Source organism: Rhinatrema bivittatum, chromosome 1 (assembly GCF_901001135.1).
Source record: "Rhinatrema bivittatum chromosome 1, aRhiBiv1.1, whole genome shotgun sequence".
Classification (NCBI taxonomy): Eukaryota; Metazoa; Chordata; class Amphibia; order Gymnophiona; family Rhinatrematidae; genus Rhinatrema; species Rhinatrema bivittatum.
This window is the reverse complement of record NC_042615.1, coordinates 480,623,816-480,647,731: the sequence shown is the minus strand read 5'-3', so window position 1 is coordinate 480,647,731 and position 23,916 is coordinate 480,623,816. Positions and strand designations below refer to the sequence as shown.

Genomic DNA, 23,916 nt, shown 5'->3' with positions numbered 1-23,916 from the left:
ACCACTTGGCAGGCCGCTGCAGAGCCTGTCCCACGGCAGCTAAAGAGAGAGAGAAAGGACGCAGTGGCCACCAGCTGACCTCATCCCGCTGGTGACCAAAGAGAGAAGAAGTGGCATGTGTGGCTGGGTGAGAGCCTGTGTGATGGGGATGAGAGTCTATGTGTGTGTGTGTACGCGGTTGGGTGACTGCCTTTGTATATGTACATGTGAGGGATTGTATTTGTGTGTAGGGGGGTGAGAACCTGTGTGGATGTGTGTGGATGACTATATGGGTAAGGGGTTAGAGCCTCGGTGTGACTGAGAGGCTTGTGTGTGTGTGTGTAGGGGACTTTGAGAGGCTATGGGAGGGAGGGGTGGGGGGGGTGAGAGCTTGTGTGTGTGTGTGGGCCTGTGTACGTGGGTGTGTGAAATGCTAGGTATGTGTGAAAGAGAGAGACTGTGTGTCGGGGGGCTGAGAGCCTCTGTATGTGTGTGTGTGTGTGTGTGTGTGTGTGTGTGTGAGAGAGAGAGGGGGGTATGTGAGAGCCTGAGTGTGTGAGGGGATGGGTAAGAGCCTATGTGTGGGGGGCTGTATATATGTGTGACTACTTGTATGTGGGTATGGGCGGGTGACTGCCTGGATGTTGGTGTGGGAAGTTGAAAGCCTGTGTTTATGTGTGTGGATAACTATCTGGGTGGGTGGACGAGAGCCTGTGTGGAAGTGGTGGTGACAGCCTGGGTAAGTATGTGGCTGGGTAAGAGCCTGTGTATGGGGATGTGTGTGTATGTGTGACTGCCTGTGTGTGTATTTGTTTGGGTGGGTAAGAGCTGGTGTGTGTGTGTGGTTGAGAGCTTGTGTATGTGCCTGTGTGTATGTGTGTGAGGATAAAGTTTGTACTGCTCTCCCTCCCCCAATCTACAACAATGTTAGAGTGGCTGGAAATCTAAACATCCCAGGAATGAAGTGCAGGAAATTTTTAAAATCCTTATTAGTTTCATTATTGGATGTTATTTGCTATGTCTGCTGTTTGGAAATATTATATTAGTATTTTGGGAAATTTTATAACATTTTTATGGAGGTTTTAATTATTGGATGTTCTAGTCATCAGTTGTTTTAAATATATATATTTTTTTATTAGTATGGTTTTACTTGTATGGACATTTTATAGTTCTTTATTTTTTCACATAGGTCTCTTATTTCGCCTTTGATAAAGGTCTGTCTGTGTTCCATATCTGTGATTGAGGTGAGGGATTCTGCTAGTGTATAGTTTCTGTATAGGGGTCTACAGCAGTCTGTCTTGTTCTATTTTCAATAGGAGGTGTATTGGTCTTCTAGGGCCTGATACAATATTTGCAGTGCTGCTCTTTCCTGGATAGGGTTATTGCTGTTTGAGTCCTGGGAGTTAGTGTTGCTTTGATATGACAGCTTTGTCTCTTCGGGTAACGGTATTACAGATGCTTAAGGTTACCTGGCTTGTTTTGTTTTCTAAAAATGAGGTATATTGGTGTTTTAGAGCCTGATGTAATATTTTCAGTGTTGCCTTTTCATAGGTAGGGTTGTAGTTTGAGTGCTGGCAGTTAGTGCTGTTTTTGGTATGGGAGGTTTACTATATTGTAATTGTTTATTCATGGCTTTCTGAGGGCCAAGCCCACACCCATTACATTTTACAACAGGCTCCATGTGGGCTCCATGTGACTTTTGAATCTAGAGGAGAGGGGGTTGAGGGAGTGAGACTGCTGTAGACTGGGGAGGGAGGGAGGGAGGAGGGTGGGCAGTGTGAGATTGAATCCCCTGCTATAAATGTCATGGCATGAAGAAACCTGCTTGGAGGGGCAGTTACAACTCTGAAGGAGACACAACAGGACCGGTGTTTGGATTCCATGTGGGATTTTGTTCCTCTTTAGGTAAATGCACATAAAAATCGCTGCACACTTACCTTATTAAAACTTACCTTATTAAAAACTAAAAGCTGTTTTCTAACTTTGCTTATATATCTGGGCAATTTATTTTGTTTATTTTTTTTTAGTTTTAGGGTTTTTTGGGGATGGAAGAAAAGAGTTCTTAGTGATCAGTGCAGGAAAGGGAGGATTGGTGTGCGGACGGAAACAAAGGAATGGGGAAGGAGAGGGGGAGAAGAAGAGAGAAAGGACTTGATCAGGGGAGAGGGCAGGACAAGGGAAGGGAAAAGGAGGAAGAGGGAAGGAGGTCTAGATCCATGACAAGGGAAAGAAGTAGGATAGGGAGGGGGGATTCCCTGTCTCCTTCCCTATCTGGTGCAGACCTCCTTCCACATACCCACACCCTAGTGCTGATCTCCCCTTATATACACACACACACACATCACCCAGAGCTAATTCTACCCCTGCCTCGATCTCTTTTGTCACACACACACCTCCTACCCCTATGTCTCTCACACACAAGCCACCTACCTTTCCTCTATCCCTAATCTCACCATCCCCCATCCTCTCACAATTCTAATTCTCTTTCCTCCACTCATATTGTCAACCTCTTCCCTAACGCTCCCTCCATTTACCCACCCCCCCCCCCCCCCGCGCCCACCTCTCCCCATTCTGACAGGCCAGCAGGAGGCGGCAGTGAGTAGAGATGTGCTGGGTCGCATCTTCCTCCTGTGTTGTGCAGGGCCTGACTCGTGGTTCCATGCACCAGCTGGACCCTGGACAGCAGAGGTTTGGGGAGGGGGGGGGGGGGGATGTGGTCTGAGGCACAGCCAATCCCCTCCCTCTTCCTTCCAGCTAGTGGTGGGTGTGGAGAAGACTGTGTATACGCACATGCGCTGCTCCCAGGCCTTTCCCATCTCCCAGCATTTTGTGGCAAGAGCCAGATTTTGCACCTTTTACTGCAGGGGGCCCCAAGGCAACTATATCCCTCATATAAATGCAGTGGGCTGCCTGATACAGCATGGTATAGAATATACATGAAACAATTCTGATATCACCAGCATAAATTCTGCCCCCTTTCACATATTCATGGCACTGCTTCCATCTAGATGGAACTTTTATGGTAATTAGACTGGAAACACAACGATGATCACATGTACCAGTTAAACATACAAACTAAGAATCATGAAAAAGAGTTAAGCTCTTCACAGGAATAGAGAAACTGATGTCAGGGAAAGACTGCTAAACCCACCTAGTCCGCCCAGTCTTCGTAGCTACCGCAATATCGCAGATCCTACAGGATCTCCGACTTTATCGCTATTTTCCACCACTAAGAATCCTCTCTGTGCTCAGCCTGTGCTGCCTTAGACTTTCAAGGTGCCTAATTGCATTTTTTCTGAAGCACGACGCTCACAGCACTGCACAAGGGAGCCAGCACAGAAGAGAGAATGAAGATATTCTACTGTGCTAAAACACTGTGGCTGGACATCGTCTAAACACAGAATGGGGCGAGATCTTGCATCTCTGAAAACCACCACAGATACAAAGTACCCTGCAGACTTTTTCATCTGCTTTTCAGTGGATGAAGCGTCTGAGTAAAATAACGCACATGAACTTGAAAATACAGTCCAGGTGCACTATGCTCCAATCTCCTCCAAAGCAGACACCCAGCGAATGCTCTCCCTCATTCTGGCTAAAAGTGGCATGCTGTGGGATCCCGTGCACACCTTTCGCCAAAAAAAAAAAAAGAGTAGGGCAACTGTCGGACAGCCTAATCCCCAGGGTACATGGCTCTGAAAAAACTAACCTAAATAACAGTTTGTCTCACCTGAATGCAGGACATCTATCTCATTGATTTGTATCTCATCTTCGGTTTCCCCCTCCTCCCCCCAGGAATTTAACAGTGTTTATTATAACTCATACCCCATCATTCTACCACCTTTGTCCCATACCTCCCCCTTCCACCCACTCCTCTCCCTACCTACCCTATAACCTCACATCCCATTTTTTAGCACTTAAAAAAAAAATTGTCAAATACAAAACATTATCTTATAACCAAATAATCTACTATAGCGTTTAAATTATCTGCTACAACAGACCATTGTCATTCAAGATGTAAAGTAGAAAATGTTATCAATACGAAACGGTATAGTGCCATCATATTTATCTGTTACCAATGTTCCAAACTATCTGTTACAGTTTACCGTATTACGTTGTTTCAAATACTCAATATGCCTGTTATAGTTTACTGTATTACATTGTTATAACTTAAACCGGAGTGAAGGACTGCGCCAAACTTCGGTATATAAAAGCACGCAAATAAAATAAAACAAAAATAAATAAATAAATAGCCAAAGCAAGAGAAAAATCAGTGGAAAAATGACTCATTTGACAAATTCCTGGAAGAAAAATAAGAACTGAAACCGAAGGTTCCTGCTCACAGGTCAAAGCTACTTCACACTGATGTCCAATAAAACGACTGACGCAATGCACTCTATGAAAACCTACAGAACGAAAGGCTATTAAAGAACAATTTCAAGCTGCTTCTTTCTCTTGTATGTCAGCACACCAAAAGCCAAACACACCAGCAGAAATATCTCCAATATTTCACAAATCAACCAGAACGCAATATCCACTGCATAAGCCAGGGGTGGCCAACTCCGGTCCTGGAGAGCCATCAACAGGTCAGGTTTTTAGGATATCCACAGTGAATATATGCATGAGAGAGATTTGCATGCACTGCCTCTATTTTATATGCAAATCTCTCTCATGCATATATTCACTGTGGATATCCTAAAACCTGGCCTGTTGGTGGCTCTCCAGGACCGGAGTTGGCCACCCCTGGCATAAGACTAACAATTTGCCAACAGGTTTCAGATGTAATGATGAGAAGAGAAAAGCCTCTTTATCCGAGGACAAACATGGAAAGCTGCGGCAAAATTCCTTTGATGACCAAAGTGAAGAGCAGCTCTTGTGTATTACATTAAAAACAAAACAAATATTTCTATATAGTTCTTGTGCTTTCTTAACAGTTACATGTCTTTAATTTTTATATTTCTACAATTGTTCATGCCAAAATTTTGCAATAGTCACAATTACTACATGGCAGTTCACATATTCTACGTTGCTGCAATTGGAAACAGCATTTGTGGTAGGTCATTTTCATGAACACAGCAAAACGTAAACAGGCAGTGAATGCTGGCAGAGTTTCTGTTTCAACATTTGCACACTCTACAGTTGAAGGTAATGCAATCAACCAACCAACCAACCACTCAGCCAGCTGAAAGTCAAAACCTGGCCCTGATTTTCCCATAACAAAATGTAAAGTTCACTGAATTCTTCAACAACACTACACACCTCAGGTCAGAAGCTGTCACTATCCACTGCCCTTATACAGCATAAAATACTTCGCTGGTTTCATGGCTCCAGACCTCTGCTGGTCGACCTGCTTGCTATATGTCCTATTTTCTCCCGAAATCTTTTCTTGTACTTTTAGTTGCAAATTAAAGTTGCTCACATTTTACTATGGTCATGACCTATGCTAGCAAAGCAATCTCCTTCCTATGTGTCATGCTTCAATGCTGCAAGTTGTAATCCTACTGCTGATGCACCAGTGCACCCTGTTTCACTTAGATCTACAGTAGTGAAAGCAGTCATATATAGAAAGAGCTTGCAAACCATTTCACGATTAACTTCTAATAAAGAGTGAAAGAAACATTGCTAATAAAAAAAAAAATAAACAACAAACGGTGTCTTTAAATTAATTGAAAGAATGTCTACTTTTACCTTCCCTAGATATTCAAAAGTGAGGAAACCAAAACGGAGGTGCCAAAACCACAGAGAACATACATGGGGGTTAAACTCACTTCGGATTTGGAAGACATGTTATCTTCTGCGTCAGAATCATTGGGGTCCACAATATCTTCAAACGGTGGTAAAGAAGGCTTCTTCTTCTCCAACACTTCACTCTCAATTTTGACTTTGCCCGGCTTAAATTGATATTTATCCTTTACTTGCTTTTTGTCAGACGAAGAAGAAAGAATCAAAACCGAAGCACTAGAAAAGGTTTTCACTGAAGGTTCAGAGCTACTTTTCTTTCTTTTTTTGGCGGCAAGTTCCTCAGAATCCACATTGGGAGGCCTTTTGCTAAGAGCCTTCTTGTCGTGCTGCTGTCCCGTCGTTACAGTAAGTATGTTGTTATTTTCAGATTTTGGCTCTTTTGACATAGGTTTAGGTTCCTTAAAGGCCATCTTCGGAATAATTTTTTCATCTTTAAGGGGCTTGTTTTCTTTGGGCTTCTTGGAGGATTCTTTGGAAGATTTGTTGTGTTCCCTGGAAGGTTCATGGAAGGCACTTTTATGTTCTTTAGAGTCTTTTGATGGTTTTTCCTTGTGCTCCTTTGTTGATCGGTGGGGTTTTGATAAACAGCTGCTGTTTGTGGTGCCATTTTTACTTGAGTCCTGAAAGAAACACACAAACAGGAGATTACAATTTAGGTATACAGATATTGAACATGTGTAGAAAATGGACGACAGAGGATGCCCAACACATCTTAGGTTCTACTAAGTTGGCCTCTCCAATTAAAGCAGCACTTCAACACCGAAGACCAAGAACGTCAGCTGTGAGAAACAGCCCGGACCCAGGCATGCAGGGCTGCATACAATTTGTAAGAATAAAAAACTCTAAATCAAAATACTACTACCGCTGGAATACTTGCTGCAATTATTTTCTCCCCTTTCCCTCACTATGGTTAATCTCTGACCTCATCTTGGGTCTAACCCATACAAAACAGGGCCATACCAGGCCCAAGAAACTGAAGAAAAATTTGAAAACATTTGAATTAACATTTTTATGACCATTTTCCTGTGGAGGTCTTATATTATATAATATCATTGGTCTCTCCAAATACAACTCCTTAACACAACGATAAATAAGTAATGTTAAAATAAAGAAACGTGGTTTGGCTCAATGATTTTCAAATGCAGCATCAAAAATCATCTGATCCTGACTGGATACAAAAATTTTATTTTTATGTGTAACTTTAATGAGAGAGGAAACTGGGGGTTATCAGACTGCTCCCATGAACAGGGAGACATTCCATCAATCCAATGCAAATTTGGTGGGAACTTCCAATTTCAATGGAGGCGACCTCTTACTCATTGTACACTGAGCACTGGATTGACGTGCCCAGTTTCTTAAGTCTGCTTTACATGAAACAGAGATCATTTTACTCTCGTTATTACAGAAGAATGCTTGCTCACTCAGATGGGTACCTAGTCATGTACCCCACTTTAGAGTCAAAACCAAGATCTGATGTTTACCTGCATATCAAACATATAATGGGGTGAGATACAACTTCAGTTACTCCTGGAATATCTAAATCCAGATGTAGAACTGCCTTCCTAGAAGGGACTAATACGGAACTCTATAATTTCTTTTTTCTAGTGTGGACACAAGCAGCAGTGAGTCCAGAAAGAATGAGCATTCAAAACTGGATTAAAGGGTTGTATGTGTGAGTGAATGAAAACATGAGTTGAGCCCAATAGCCTGAAACAGAAGCAGTAAGAGTTAATTTAATATGTTTTTCAATAGAATACTTTCCACGAATGACATAAAAAGTACATTAAAAAGCTGCAGATTTTGGCGGAGGCTCTGCGGACACCTGCAACAGCTCTGCGGACATCTGCAACTTTCTAGCAGCCTATACTGTAACCGCTGACTGTTGGATACAGGCAACATTCTCACTGGGCACTCATGAAGGAAGGGTTTCCATAACCGACTCCTCCTACTCTACCATAACAAAAACAATGCCATCCTCTCTCATGATCAGTGAAAAAGAAAACAGAATTAATGGCCATAAACAAACACAGACACTCCATGAAGCCCAGAATCCCAGGCCAATAGCTTGATGCTCTGTCGAGAGAGCAATGAGTGAGAGCAGGGGCTCCTCAGTTGCTGCTCCAGGACATGCCAGTGCCGAAGAGGGGGAAGAAGAGACCAGGGCGCCCCTCCACCTCTCCTCCGGGTGCCCACAACCTGTTGCTTCTTTCTCCACTCCCTAAAAAGACGGCCGGGATTCCATTTTTTCCTCTTACCGGCAGAAAGAGAAGAGAAGGGCTTTCCTTGTGGCTTGCTCCTCGGTGGGTACCTTCAGTCTGTACCACAGGGTGCCCTTGCAGTCTCGCAGCAGAATCAGCAGGTGTTGCCATTCTACTGCTGGGAGGGGGGTGGGATTAAGGAGTAGACTGGAGGGGAAGCCTAGTGAGGCCTGCAACAATCATGGAATGGGGAGAGAGAAGCTGCTCTTCCAGAGAGAAGGCGAGGTGATCAAACACAAAAAAAAAATATGAAAAATGCTACGCTTTCCTTAATGAAACCACTGGCAAAGGGTCCTTGGTAAAATTGGGTCAATGCATATAATTCTGATTAGTATGGATCATTAAGTTAAAGACTAGAATAGCCCATATATTCAAACTTAGAATAGGAAGAGGCATAGTGCAGCGGCTATAGCCATGAACTGTGAGTAGGGCTTCTGATTTTAGGTTTTAACCCTGATAAAACACCTCTGTTGCAAAAGAAATAAAACAGCTGTTTATCAGATAAACATTGGAAAAACACTGCCCCTCCTTATCCTGGATCCTCCCCTTTTGATTTTGTAACTTTTCCTTGCCAGCTCCTCAGCTGCACAAATGTCATGCATTTGATTCAGCTGGAAAAGGTACCCAACAATAGTACCTGTGCTGGGAAAACAACGATTTTTGGCACCCCCACAGAACTCCTAATTAGCTGGAAAATAAACACCTAAATTTACAATTTATAAACCCCTAAAAACAGAAGCCCCAACTATGAGCCATGAGGACATCCTGAGACTCGCAGGTTCAATTCCTGCCACAACCCCCCCACCCCCCACCCCCGTGCTTCCATGCACCCGTTCCCCAACTGCGATTGCTTAACAACGTTGTTACTGCTCCTTTCTGAAAGGGGTCTTAACAATCAACCAGGAACCAAACTGGTTGCCAACCTTTCTATTCAAGTGCGGGCTATATGCCAGTTCTACCATATCAAACTGTAAGGTGCTTTGGGGATTCAGTCTGGAGGAGGAGAATTGTGTAAGCTGAAATTATGCATTTATTTATTTTGATTTAGCACACACCTTACCACTGGCAGCTCAAAGCAAGTTACTGCAAGTGTTTCCCTGTCCCAAGAAGGATTTTCTCCCGATTAGTAGTGTTATGAGAATTAATTAATTAATCTTTTTTTTCAAGTTTTTTTAGCTTTTTGCCTTGTTAACAATTGTTTTGTTATAAATGTTCATTGTATTAGACTAAGGAATCATATTTCCTGCTTATTCTGTTTCATTGTAAACCGGTATGATTTGCATTTGATGCAAGAATGTCGGTATATAAAAGTTAAAAATAAATAAATAAATAAATAAATGCCACAAAATAAAGTGAAGTAGATTCATTCAAAGATTCCAACAACATCCTTTTAGCAAAGGATATCTGTTTTATAAGGGGATAATGTGCTACATTCTGAAAAGCAATTTTTGATATTATTCAGAGTTTCCATACCAAAACTCTCATTAGATTTTACTTACATTTAGAGCCCTAACTCCATATTCCTTCACTGAGAAATAGGCAATCACACCTTTAAATAGCAAATGTGCTTTCGAGATATTAGTCTGAAGCACAAATCTTATTGATCTACACATTTCAGCTTTTGGACTGGACCATTGCATGCACTAATGTGCCCACCTCCTTACTATGTGATATCAGCTTTTCCACCTCTGCTAGAGTCCAATACATTTATTAAAAAAAAAATTGTATTTAATTTGAATCTAAAGTCTGTCCATACTTGATACAAGCTGCAAGAGCACTTAACATGCCCCTATCTACCCATGAAAAAGCAAGAGGTCTCTCTCAACATTTCATTAGCTTTTGCAGGATGAGCATGATCTGCCACATCATAAATTTTAGATGAGATAATATGCTTGGTTTAATTTGTGGATCTTTGAGTTAAGGTTTCGTGGAAGTAGCTGCTTTGTGCCCCAACAAGGTACAACACTTCAGAATATATATATAGAGAGAGAGAGAGAGAGATAGTTACAGCAAAAAGAGACTGTCAGATATTGCTGGTGAAGATCTGGAAGGGTGACATAATGGGTAATCTTCCTATTACTGCACTTTGGTAAGCTCACGTCACTTGCAGGCACCATGCTGCAAATATGGTTTCAAAGGGGAAACCAGCGGATGGAGGGGCCACCTTACACAGCCAGTCTGTAAACGATGCAGGATTCAAGTCAAAAGGATGTTTCCCAGGGAAATCAACATTTAAGACACCAAACAGGATATTAAATTAGGTTTCATCATAATGAGGTATCATGCAACATTTTGCACTTTGAATTTTGGCTTCTTTGCTTTTCCTGTCCTCTTTCTACCCATTTTTGGATGTCAAGGATTAGGCAATCACAGCTCCACCATAGTGCCTGATATTTTTTGTAAGTAGCCTGTTCAGTTAACTTAAGTTTCAAACTTGTGAGCAGTAGTGCCATGAATATGCTAAATCGGGCATTTTCCAGTAAGCATTAGCATGTTTCCAATATATGCATGTGTATCTTTTTGAGAAAATACAACAAATAAGACTGATACAGTAAAATACCTCACCTCGGTCACATACACAGAACTGACCTAACATACTACCAGGATCTGCAGTAACGCACATAAACTAATCCGCACACAGTTATACTTGTATTATAGAAGGCACTCAAACAGTAACAACCCTACCTATGAAAAGGCAACACTACACATATTAAATCACTACACATATTAAATCAGGCCCTAAACACCAATACACCTCCTCTTAGGAAAACAGAACTAGCCAAGCAGCTATAGATCCCAACACAGAAATAACTGTATAACTGTACTAATAAGCAGAATAAATGTTTCACAACAACTATGGACAGAATAATATCCAACAATTAAAAACTCATAAAATGTATTTAAAATTCTCCAAACACTAATAAAATATTTCAAACAGCAGACACATCACATACTACCCAATAATTAAAAAGGTAGTCAATCAAGAAAATTGAACTTAAAAAGCCACCTTTACTTACCCTCTCCAGCAGTTCTCCTACTCCTTTCCCTTGCAGGCCACACCAGAAGCAGCAGTAGCTGCTAAAGCTGTCCTCACAGTCCTCTTCCTTAGGGACCACAACCAGTCTCTTCTCTCTCTCTCTCTCACACACACACACACACACACACACACAGACACACACACACACACACACACACACACACACCAGTCAAACCCTCAGGACCAGTTTCTGTCTCTCACACACCAATCATCTCCCCAACCAGTCTCTTTCTCTCACACACACACAAGCACATACATAACAATCATCTCCCTGATCAGTCTCTCTCACACATACACACGTCACCTCTCTGGCCAGTCTCTCTCAATCACACAATGCTCTTGCTCTCTCTTACTTACACATAGGCTTTCAATCACACAAATGCTCTATTTCACTTACATACAAGTTCTCAATCACACACATGTTCTATTTCACTTACAAACAGGCTCAATCACACACATATCCTCTCTCACACCACAAGCCAGCCAAAAACATGCTCCATTTCTCTCGCACACACACATTGACACACACAAGCACCCTCCCTGACTCACATATACATCACACACATACAGAAGCACCCTCCCTGTCTCACATACACATTACACTCTCACAGAAGCAACTTGCTTTCAGACTTGCAGCATTTTTCACTTTTACTAAAAGTGAAAGTGATGATCCCAACCCAAACCACATTCCTATCAGAAGGCAAAATGACACCCTTCCTTCAGGTTCTGTCCTCCCAAGGGACAGCCACCCACACCGTACAGCTTCTCTTGTTTTACGCTTTCAGGCAATAAAGCAAGTGTCTTTTTTCAAACTATCAGTCGTATGATTATTCATGTGGGAGATATGGAACAGAAAGACATCCTTAGTCAGCTTCCCTTTTAAATGGGAAGATTCCAGTCTTAGTAATTTAAAAATATATATTTTCTAAAGGCTTTAAAAAAAAAGCAAAACCGTTTCAGATTGGAACTATTCTAGTCTTCGTGCTTAAATTATGCTTAAAAAAAACAAACAAACAAACCCCACCTGGCATCAGTATCTTAAATTTGTGATTTTGCTGAGATGAAAATTTTAAATACTTAAATTTTTTTTTTTTTTGCTTTAGTATTTGTCTCTACCCACTTTGTTAAATTTTATTTTCCAGAAAAGGGATGCTTACAATTCAGTAATTTCATCTTTCATCCAACTTTTCAAATGTTGCGCTACCAGTACAAAAGTTGAGGTATATGTATTATCACATTTCATTTTTTAAACTGACAGATTCCTTTCTCACATACATATCACATACACATACACAGAAGCACCATTCCTTTCTCACATACTCAACACATACACACCACATCTCACATACACACAGAAAGAAGATCGGCGCAGGCGGTCTAGCTGATCATGTGGCCGAAGAAAGGAAGATCGGCGCAGCCGGAGACCAGGTACCGAGACTTAGGGAGTGCCTTGGCAGGCAGCCAGCCCTCGACTCACCCTGCCTCCCTCCCCCAATGCTACCCTCCCTACACCTCCCTGGTGGTCCAGCGGAGGGCCCGGGAGCGATCTGGTGCTCCCGGGGCCTCGTCTGCCACTAACAAAAATGGCGCCGGTGGCCTTCAGCCCCTACCATGTGACAGGGGCTACCGGTGCCATTGGTTGGCCCCTGTCACATGGTGGGGGCTAAAGGTCACTGACGTCATTTTGCTTAGTGGCAGCCAAGGCCCCGGGAGCAGCAAATCGCTCCCGAGCCCACCGCTGGACCACCAGGGGGGGGGGGCGTCCGGAGGGTGGCACTGGGGGGGGGAGGCAGGGCGAGTCGGGGGCTGGCAGAATTTTGAAAGGGCACTTTTTGTCCTTTCAAAATTCTGCCGCCTGCCGCAGCGTCCCCTAAGTCTCGGCACCCTAGGAACAGGTCACCCCAACACCTATCACGTGATTGGGGTGACCGGCCCACCGGGGCATGCCCGAAGCCCCGAAAGGCCAATCCACCCGTGCACCCAACATAAGAACATAAGAAATTGACATGCTGGGTCCATCAAGCCCAGCATGTTTCCAACAGAGGCCAAAACAGGCCACAAGAACCTGGCAATTACCCAAACACTAAGAAGATCCCATGCTACTGATGCAATTAATAGCAGTGGCTATTCCCTAAGTAAACTTGATTAATAGCACTTAATGGACTTCTCCTCCAAGAACTTATCCAAATCTTTTTTGAACCCAGTTACACTAACTGCACTAACCACATCCTCTGGCAACAAATTCCAGAGCTTAATTGTGCGTTGCGTGAAAAAGAATTTTCTCCAATTAGTCTTAAATGTACTACTTGCTAACTTCATGGAATGCCCACTAGTCCTTCTATTATTCGAAAGCGTAAATAACTGATTCACATCTACTCGTTCAAGACTTCTCATGATCTTAAAGACCTCTATCATATCTCCTCTCAGCCGTCTCTTCTCCAAGCTGAACAGCCCTAACCTCTTCAGCCTTTCCTCATAGGGGACCTGTTCCATGCCCTTTATCATTTTGGTTGCCCTTCTCTGTACCTTCTCCAACGCAACTATATCTTTTTTGAGATGCGGCGACCAGAATTGTACACAGAATTCAAGGTGCGATCTCACCATGGGGCAATATAGAGGCATTATGATATTTTCTGTTTTATTAACCATTCCCTTCCTAATAATTCATAACATTCTGTTTGCTTTTTTGACTGTTGCAGCACACTGAGCCGACTATTTTAAAGTATTATCCACTATAATGCCTAGATCTTTTTCCTGGGTGGTAGCTACTAATATGGAACCTAACATCGTGTAACTAAAGCAAGGGTTATTTTTCCCTATATGCAACATCTTGCATTGTCCACATTAAATTTCATCTGCCATTTGGATGCCCAATCTTCCAGTCTTGCAAGGTCCTCCTGTAATGTATCACAATCCGCTTGTGATTTAACTATTCTGAATAATTTTGTATCATCCGCAAATTTGATAAGCTCACTCGACATATTCCTTTCCAGATCATTTAGAAATATATTGAAAAGTACCCGGTCCAAGTACAGATCCCTGAGGCACTCCACTGTTTACCCTTTTCCATTGAGAAAATTGACCATTTAATCCTACTCTCTGTTTCCTAACTTTTAACCAGTTTGTAATCCACGAAAGGACATCACCTCCTATCCCATGATTTTTAGTTTTCTTAGAAGTCTCTCATGAGGGACTTTGTCAAACGCCTTTGAAAATCCAAATACAGTACATCTACCAGTTCACCTTTATCCACATGTTTATTAACCCCTTCAAAAAAATGAAGCAGATTTGTTAGGCAAGACTTCCCTTGGGTAAATCCATGTTGACTGTATTCCATTAAACCATGTCTTTCTATATGTTCTACAATTTTGATCTTGAGAATAGTTTCCACTATTTTTCCCTGCACTGAAGTCAGGCTCACTGGTCTATAGTTACCTGGATCGCCACTGGAGTCTTTTTTAAATATTGGGTTTACATTGGCTACCCTCCAGTCTTCAGGTACAATGGATGATTTTAATGATAGGTTACAAATTTTAACTAATAGATCAGAAATTTCATTTTTGAGTTCCTTTAATACCCTAGGATGCATACCATCTGGTCCAGGTGATTTGCTACTCTTTAGTTTCTCAATCTGGCCTACTACATCTTCCAGGTACACAGTAATTTCATTCAGTTCATCTGACTCATCACCCCTGAAAACCATCTCCGGAACTGGTAGCTCCCCAACAACCTCATTAGTAAACACGGAAGCAAAGAATTCATTTAGTCTTTCTGCAATGGCCTTATCTTCCCTAAGAGCCCCTTTAACCCCTCGGTCATCTAATGGTCCAACCGACTCCCTCACAGGTTTATTGCGTCGGATATATTTTAAAAAAATTTTATTATGAGTTTTTGCCTCTATGGCCAACTTCATTTCAAATTCTCTCTTCGCCTGTCTTAACAATGTTTTACACTTAACTTGACAATGCTTATGTTTTATCCTATTTTCTTCAGATGGATCCTTCTTTCAATTTTTGAAGGACTTTTTTTGGTTAAAATAGCTTCTTTCACCTCACCTTTTAACCATGACGGTAATCGTTTTGCTTTCCTTCCACCTTTCTTAATGTGTGGAATACATATGGACTGTGCCTCTAGGATTGTATTTTTAAACAATGTCCATGCCTGTTGAACACTTTTAACCTTTGCAGCTGCACCTTTCAGGGTTTTTTTTCTATTTTCCTCATTTTATCAAAGTTTCCCTTTTGAAAGTTTAGTGTTAGAGCTACAGATTTACTTATTTTCCCCCTTCCAGTTATTAGTTTAAATTTGATCATGTTATAATCACTGTTGCCAAGTGGCCCCACCACCGTTACCTCTCTCACCAAATCCTGCGTTCCACTAAGAATTAAATCTAAAATAGCTCCCTCTCTTGTTGGTTCCTGAACCAATTGCTCCATGAAGCAGTCATTTATTACATCCAGGAAACTTATGTGCCTAGCAAGTCCTGATGTTACATTTACCCAGTCAATATTGAGGTAATTGAAATCTCCCATTATTATTGCACTGCCACATTGGTTAGCTTCCCTGATTTCTCTGTCTGACCATTTTGTCCAGGTGGACGGTAGAATACTCCTATCACTATACTCTTACCCAACACACATGGGATTTCTACCCGTATAGATTCTACTGAGCATTTAGTCTCTTGTATCCTGTTGGACTCTATACCCTCCCGGACATAAAGTGCCACACCCCCACCATGTTGATCCTCCCTATCATTGCGATATAATTTGTACCCTGATATAGCACTGTCCCAACATGAATAAAAGGGTTGCTAGAACAAATTATACTGGTAGGAAGTGCACAAAATAGTATAGACAGAGGAGGAAAAGTGATCAACCTACACTGTGTGCAACAATCACGGTAGCCAGTGACCACTGAGAGAACCCCCAATTCACTTTCCACATTACTAGTGAAAATACAGAAATGATACAAATAGTGAGACCTAATCAATTATTCTCTTCTGTAAGGCTACTCTCATCACTTTACTCATGGGCAAACCTCCAGTGTTTGCTTAACTTTCTCCTCAATCCCTGCCACACAGAACAAGTACTGTCGTGAAGGTTCTGTAGCAGAGAGTGTGTGATACAGCTCACAGCACCAATTCTACAGCCAACTGAGTAACCAGAAAAGACTCGTTCTTCTAACTGGCCTATTCTCCTTCACAGGCTGAGGGCACTTTCTTATCTGTGTTACTGGCCCACAAAGCATGAGCCAGGAATGAACTCATACTCCACCACACATACCTGACACTAGTTAATGTGGTCTGGCAGTTAGTGGAATAGCAGCCTAGTGCTTATAGCAGGCTACGAACCAGGGAAGCCAATTCAAATTCTACCGCCAGTCCTTGTGACCTTGGGCAAGTCACATTACCCTCCATTGCCTCAGGTACAAACTTACAGGGTCATTTATCATTTTGCCATAAGGGTTAACACTTGCATTAATTATCGCAATGCATGTTAATTCGGCATTTGTTATTCATGTGAGAGGAGTTAGGGTGGAGTTTATGGTAATGTTAGGCAGTTAATGCATGCGATAACACATTGTCGCATGCAATAACACATTATCGTGAGAAAAAACACTTTTATCACATGCGATAATGTGTTTTATTGCTGGAAATAACTACACCTATTTACCCTGCATTGTGGCTGCGATAGGACCGAAAATGCTGTTACTGCATTTTGCAGTTCAGGGATGAGAGACAGAGAGAGAGAGAGACACAGAGAGAGAGAGGGAGGGGGGATAGGTAGATAGTGCAGTGCACAAATCCTACTTTTCTTTCAACTCTCAGTGCTCCAACTGATACCCAATCTTCACAGGTGTCTACTATGCTGTTTGTACCTGTGACGGTGTACCTAAAACTGCCCCCCCCCAAGCCTTCCCCACCCTGACCACTCATCCCAAATTTTAAAACCACCATATTATAGTGCTATAAATATCAAAGTGACACCACTTTTGCTATACTGAGTCTCTCTCTCTCTCTCATATATCGCAAAATGCGATTAAAAACCTTTTCAGCCGGTACTGCAAATTGCAATAATAGCACAGACTGCGATCGCAATGTAAAATAACTATACGCTGAAGTAAATGGAAAATTTGCCTAGCTACAGCCCCTTTTTCTAACGCAGGCATTAGGCTTGCTATAAATGTAGCAAAATGATAATTTTAGGCCTTAGATTGTGAGCCTTCTGGGGAAAGGGAAAAACCTACAGCACCTGAATGTAATCTACTTTGAAGTGCCAAAAAGCAGAATATAAATCAAATTAATAACAGTGAACAAACACTGTACCCGTAGAACTTCAAAGCACTCCAGTTTCCCAGGCTGCGACCACCGCCACTTTCACTGTATGACCAAAAAGAAGATGCTTAGCCTCTCTGTGCTCAGCCAGGCCCTCATTTAAAAGACACATGGGAAGGTATGGAAATAGAGGTTATAGAGTGATAGCAAGCAGAGGACTTGACTATTAACAGCCTCTCTAACGAGCAGCACTTTCACAAGTTAACAAGCAAAATGCTGAACTAAAAACTCTGAAAGGTGTAAACATATAATACAATGCCCCCAACATTAACATGATTTTTAATTTGTAATTTCGGTTAAGTGAAAATGTTCTAACCAAATATGGAAAAGAAGCACCATTTTAGCTCACCAAAATTAAACTTCAATAAAAGTAAAACATAGGAGTTTGGTAGAGTTGATATTTTTGTAGTCTGGAAAATAAATTCTCCCTTATCTTAATGAATGGCCTCATCTCTACTCCACTCCACTCTGGTTTTAGCTTCCTTTTAACAAAACGGACTGCGGTCAACACCAATTTTTTAAATTTCTCTTTCTGTCATCCTTTCTCTTGTACACAAAGGATTTAAGTGGTAGCTGTAAGAACATCCCTGTGGGAGAAACACCAGCCACACTGATTTATTTTATTTACTCTCATTTATTCATTGCTTCTATGAAACCACCCAAAACAAATTGCAAAATACAGCAACAATAAACAATACAAAACAATATACTTCCCAATCCCCAAAACCTCAAACAGCCACCTGCCCACCTGCCCACCTGGCTAAATACCCAGTACCAAGTTTTGGTCATATTTCTGAAATGTGCATAATCCTTCTATTCCAAATCATAGAGGCGATTACTGAAAAAGCTTTTCCCCCTAGTCCTCCGAAGATGTGCTTTCTTCACAGAACGTATACAAAGTAACCCTTCCTGTGAGGAGCCTAATGCTGTAGGAGTGCATAAATAGCTAAACAGGAATGCAAACATCCTGGCTCCAGGCCATTAGGAACTTTAAAGGTGAGCACAATAATCTTAAATTACACCTAAATTCAATGTACCGGTAATCTATACAGCAATGGTGTAACATGCTCCCTCATAACTCTCTTCAACCAGAATCTTAGCAGCTGTGTTTTGAGCTAACTGTAGCCTTTTTAAAGCAACTTGTGAGAGCTCCCTAAGCACAGCATTAGAACAACCGAGATGCCATCAACGCATGCACAATCAAAGCCAAACTTTTAGGGCGTAAAAAATGATCAAAATTGCAGAATCAACTGAAGATTCCCAAACAATCCTTTCATCATAGCAGAAATACGAGTCTGAAAAGCTAAATCAGAGTCCAACCAAACACCCAGATTCTGCATATCATCAGAAAAGGATTGTTTACCTTCCATCACCAGTTGAAAGCCAGCTAGTAAGTTTTGAGGTCCTAATCAAAGGGCTGTAGAGTCACCCTCATTCAGTTTCAATTTGTTCCTTTCTAGCCAACATGCTACTGCCTCTCGAACTTCTCTATCCAATTATGAACAACAGGATAGAAAGATCTGGATATCATCTGCAAAAATGTGAAATTTCAGACCCACCAATCTTAAACCATTACACAAGGGAACCATATAAAGGTTAAACAACAAGGACACAGTATTGAGCCCTGTGGGACTCTGCACTGTAAAATCCATGGCAAAGACTGAACATGTCCCAAGATGACTTGCTGGGAATGATTACAAAGAAAAGAAGTAAACCAGTGTAAACCCTTCCCAGTAAACCCTACTGCTCTCAACCTTGATAGCAGTAGCTTATGATAACTGTATCAAAAGTCACCTTTAAAACTAAAAAGATCGTCTTTACATTATGATCTAACTCCCTATAGGGGGTTATCCAACAAAGCCATCAAAATGTTCTCAGTATTCATAGCCTTACAGAGGTCTGACTTGCAGGCATCTAGCACCGAATGAGCATCCAAAAAGTCTAATAGCTGCAATACCACCACTTTTTCCAACACCTTACCCAAAAAGAGTAGGTTGGAAACTGTTCTAAACTTATCTTTGACTGCTACATCAAGTGAAGATTTTTTCAAATTGGTTTAACAACTGCTCATTTCAATGGATTAGGAAAGGACCTCTCCCCTAGTGAGGCATTAACCAACAAAACTAATTGCTCCAACAGATAGGATTTGGCAGACTTCACCAATGTCGATGGACTTGGATCCAAGACACAACCAGATAAACTCCATCATCTTCAGGGTATCTATCAAGGATGTACAGAGGCAAAATTTTAATTTCGGTTCAATCATTCATTTCGTAGGTCACTCCCATTCATTTCATTAAGATCAAACAAAAAAAATTGTTTATTCATTTCATTTGTTTCCCATTAAAGTCAACGGGGGAAGCAATTCAGCCTATTTTGAGCTTCAAAATTGGGGTTTTCTAATCAATTCTAATGAAATTTGTGTGTTGACATCAGAAGAGGAAGAGAACTCCAAGGTGCCAAGACTGGCAAAGTGGCATGAATAGCTTAAGGCACCATAAAGGGGCAAAAGCAGTGGCAGACGTTTTATGAGATTTCATCATAGGAGCAAAGCAGCAGCAAGAGTGTCAAGAATGCCCCAAGGCTTCAAAAGAAGGCACTGATTACAGTGGCATGAACTCTCAAAGGCAGCATGAAAGGGGCAAAGAGTGGCACCAAGAGTAGCATTAAAATCCTAAGGCACCGTGAAGGAGGAATAAAGCAGCAAAGGTGCATAAATATAGGCACTGACAGAGGAACAATACCTTGAAATCTTCAGCTCGGTGTGTAGTGATGGTCTAAGAGGTAAATAGAATGTTAGGAATTATTTGGAAAGGAATAGAGAACAAAACTCACAATATCATAATGCCTTTGGTTTAGATCCATGGTGCGACCACACCTTGAGCACTGTGTGCCGTTCTGATCGCCCCATCTCAAAAAAGACATAGCAGACAGAAAAGATACAAAGAAGGGGATGGAAAAGCTGCCTTATGGAGAAAGGCTGAACAGATTAAGGCTCTTTAGCTTAGAAAAGAGATGAGAGAGGGGATATGAATGAAATGTATAAAATCATGAATGGGGTGGAATAGGTAAATAGGGAACGGTTATTTACCATTTCAAACAAAAATAGGACTAGGGGACAATCCATGAAACTAGCAACCAGCAGATTTAAAACAAATCATAGGAATTATTTTATTTTCACTGTTGCCAGAGAATGTGGTCAAGGCAACTAACAGAGTGGGGTTCAAAAGAGGATTGGACAAGTTCTTAGAGGAAAAGTCCATAAACAGTTATTAGCCAGGAAGACTTGGGAAAGCCAGCGCTTATCCCTGGGAGTGAGATACAAGAAACAGATCAACTATTGAGGATCTGATGGTACTTGTTACCTGGACAGGCCACTGTTGGAGACAGAATTCTGGGCTTGATGGACCTTGGTTTGACCCAGCATAGCACTTCTTATGTTCTTAGGTGTAGCATCTGGGGTAAGGCAGCAAGACAAAATGGCGGAAAGACCCATAAGATGTAACATAAGTGGTATAGCAGCAAGGCAGAGTGACAACAAAACCTCCAAGGTGTAGAATCTGGGGTATGGCAGAAAGAACCCCAAGGTGGTTCAACAGGGATATGGCAGCAAGGATGAGTAGCAACAAGTCCCCCAAGGTGTAGCATAAGGGAAACAGTGACAAGGAAGAGGGGCAACAAAATCCCAAGTGTAGCATAAGGAGTACAGTAGCAAGACAAAGTAGCATCAGGATTCTAATGTGTAGAGTCTGGGGTATGGCAGCAAGGCTGAGTGGTATTAAGACCTGTTGTAAATCTGTTAGGAAAGCTCTGTGTTAGAGCTGGGAGTTAACAATCTGTTCAGCTTCATTATCTGATGGGAGGAACAATCAGATAGGAGTTAGTAATCTGTTATTATTGGCGCCTAAGAAGGAGGAGTTAGCAACCTGATGTGTTCTCTATGAGGAGTTAGCAATCTATTGTTATTGGCTCCTAAGAAGGAGGAGTCAGCAATCTTGAGGTGTCTCAGATATTGTCTTGCTAAGGAATAGCAATCTGTATTGAATCTGAATAGTTGTGGGTGGATCCCTGGGCCGGTGGCAGATGACCATGCCCCCGGGAAGATATCCCGAGAAGGACCACCGGCTAGGCTTGAGTATGGAGACAGACACACATTAGTTCTTTTATTAAACAGTGTTTTGAAACCACCAGAGATGGCAGTAGTGAGCATATATGCCCAGTAGGGCTGTAGTCCCTCAGGTACTGGAACAGCGATCCCAAGACGGCTAAGCTGTTGAGAAACTGTAGAAAGTGAGTAGGCAGAGTTCATGAATAGAACTAGATGACAAAACTCACGTAAGGTCTCAAGGAAGCTCAGGAGCTGGAAAGGTTTAGGCACTCAAGGAGGGAGTACCTGGATCCAGGGGAAGCTCTTAGAGAGCGATGGTAACTCACAATTGTTTGTAACAGCGATAGCTTCCAGGCAGTAGAGAATCTTCAGAGTGTCCAGGAACATGGGCCCTCGAGGAGCGAGTACCGGTTCCTATCTGTAATCTGAAAGTAAAGAAAAGAGCGAGGCCCCCGAGGAGCGGGTACCTCTGGTAAGTCCGAGGAGGCAGAGTAGCTTGGAACAAATCCTTGCTAACTCAGTTTGTTAGCGTTTTCAAAGACCTTTAAATATTGGAAGCGGATGACGTCATCTCAGGGGGACGCCCCTGAGGTTCACGCTGTTGCTGGTACTTCAATCAGAGCGCACGCGCGCACCCTAGGTCTTCAGGCAACATGGCGGATCTGCAATGTCGATCCGGTCCGGGGCGCCGGAGGGAGACGGCATGGAGACGCCACAGCAGCCAGCTGTCCATCAGACCCGGAGGGAGTTGCCACAGAGGTAAAGAGGGCGGAGTGAGGGCGTCGCGCAGCGACGGTCACAACAAGACCCCCAAGATGTGTCAGGAGCAGAGCAGCTTCACCTTGATTGGCCCTTCATCCTGTCTACTTGCCCTCTTTTCCCACAGCGGCTATGTCCTAGCTACTACCCCACTCAGGAATTTCTTGGTTGCTATACTTACTAGTCTCACTGCAGCACTTTTCATTGGGCTATAGACTTGAATGGGAAACAAACAAATGAAACTAAAATGTGTTTAATTCATGGACAGCCTCCATGAATGAAATTGACAATGGTATCATTCGCAGCATTTTATGCATTGGTTTCAAACGAATGTGCATCCCTAGTATCTACTAAATGAGAAATTCTCTCCTTCCCAACCTCCACCTCCTTCAACACAAATGGAGAAATTACTTGATAATTTCATTTTCCTTAGTGTAGACAGATGGACTCAGGACCAGTAGGTTTATGCCCCCCCTGCCAGCAGATGGAGATGGAGCAAGCTGACATCACAATATATATATATAACCCTACAGTGACCCCAGCCTGCCAGTATTCTCTTGAAAAGCAACTATGGACAGACTAGCAAAAAACTTGATTAAAAACATGATTAAAAACAGGTAACTAGAACTGTACTCAAACAACCATAAACACTGAACTCACATAAGATTCAAGGTACCCCAAGCTAGGGACTGGATGAACCCTTACCAGTAATCCCTTGAGAACTAGAGCCCTACAAGAGGACTATTGACACACTCATGTGGCAGCCAAGGGTGAGAAGCTGAGTCCATCTGTCTACACACTAAGGAAAACAAAATTATCAGGAAAGTATTCTCTCTATTTCCTAGCGTGTAGACAGATGGACTCAGGACTGTGGGATGTATCAAAGCTACACTCCAATAGGGTGGGAGGCTGTCCGTGCAGAGGCTGCATCCTCCCGGGCCATCCAGACGATAAAACCTGGAAAAAGTGTGAAAGGAGGACCACGTCAGAGCTTGGCAGATGTTGACAGGAGACAACAGACTAACTTCCACCCAGCCTGAGCCCTAGTGGAATGAGCCCTAACCTGAGTAGGCAACTGCTTTTCAACATCCACATATGCAACCGTGACCACCTCCTTAATCCAATGAGCTATGGTAGCCCGTGAAGCCGGAGCACCCTGCTATTCCCGCCATGGAGAACATACAGTCGATCTCTCTTTCGAAAAGACAGATAGACCTCCAGATATCGCACAACAAGACGCTTAACATGCAAGGAGCACAAAAGGCAAAACTCCTCCGCATCTCTGAACTTATCCAGGGATGACAAAGAGATGGACTGATTCAAATGAAAGTCTGAGACTACCTTGAGCAAGAAGGATGAAACAATATGCAGTTGTAATGCCCTCAGAGTCATCCAAAGGAATGGCTCCTGGCAAGTCATGGACTACAGCTCAGAAATCCGACGTGCATAACACAGAGCCACCAGGAGCACAGTCTTCAAAGTCAACAAATGTAAGGAAAGGCTATGCAGTGGTCGGAACTAGGGCCCGCCACTTCACTCCTTTCAAAAAAATGGGCCACATCAGGATAAGACAACAAGGAAACACCATTCACCAGGCCTCTGAAACAGAACCTGCACCTTCAAGGAAATAAAGTCTAAGCCTTTATTCAATCCATCCTGCAAAAAATACAGAACAAGAGGGATCTTAACTGAATGAGAAAGA

General features: G+C 42.4%; 1 protein-coding gene across 2 annotated transcripts in view; it reads right to left on the bottom strand.

The window, feature by feature from the left end:
- MLLT3 (MLLT3 super elongation complex subunit) overlaps positions 1 to 23,916 on the bottom strand; it is a 476,339-nt gene that overhangs the window by 118,306 nt on the left and 334,117 nt on the right. For both annotated transcript variants that reach the window (XM_029606926.1, XM_029606935.1), the window contains one exon: positions 5,745 to 6,338. In XM_029606926.1, the coding sequence (XP_029462786.1) occupies positions 5,745 to 6,338 (594 nt within the window). The remainder of the gene's footprint in view (positions 1 to 5,744; positions 6,339 to 23,916) is intronic.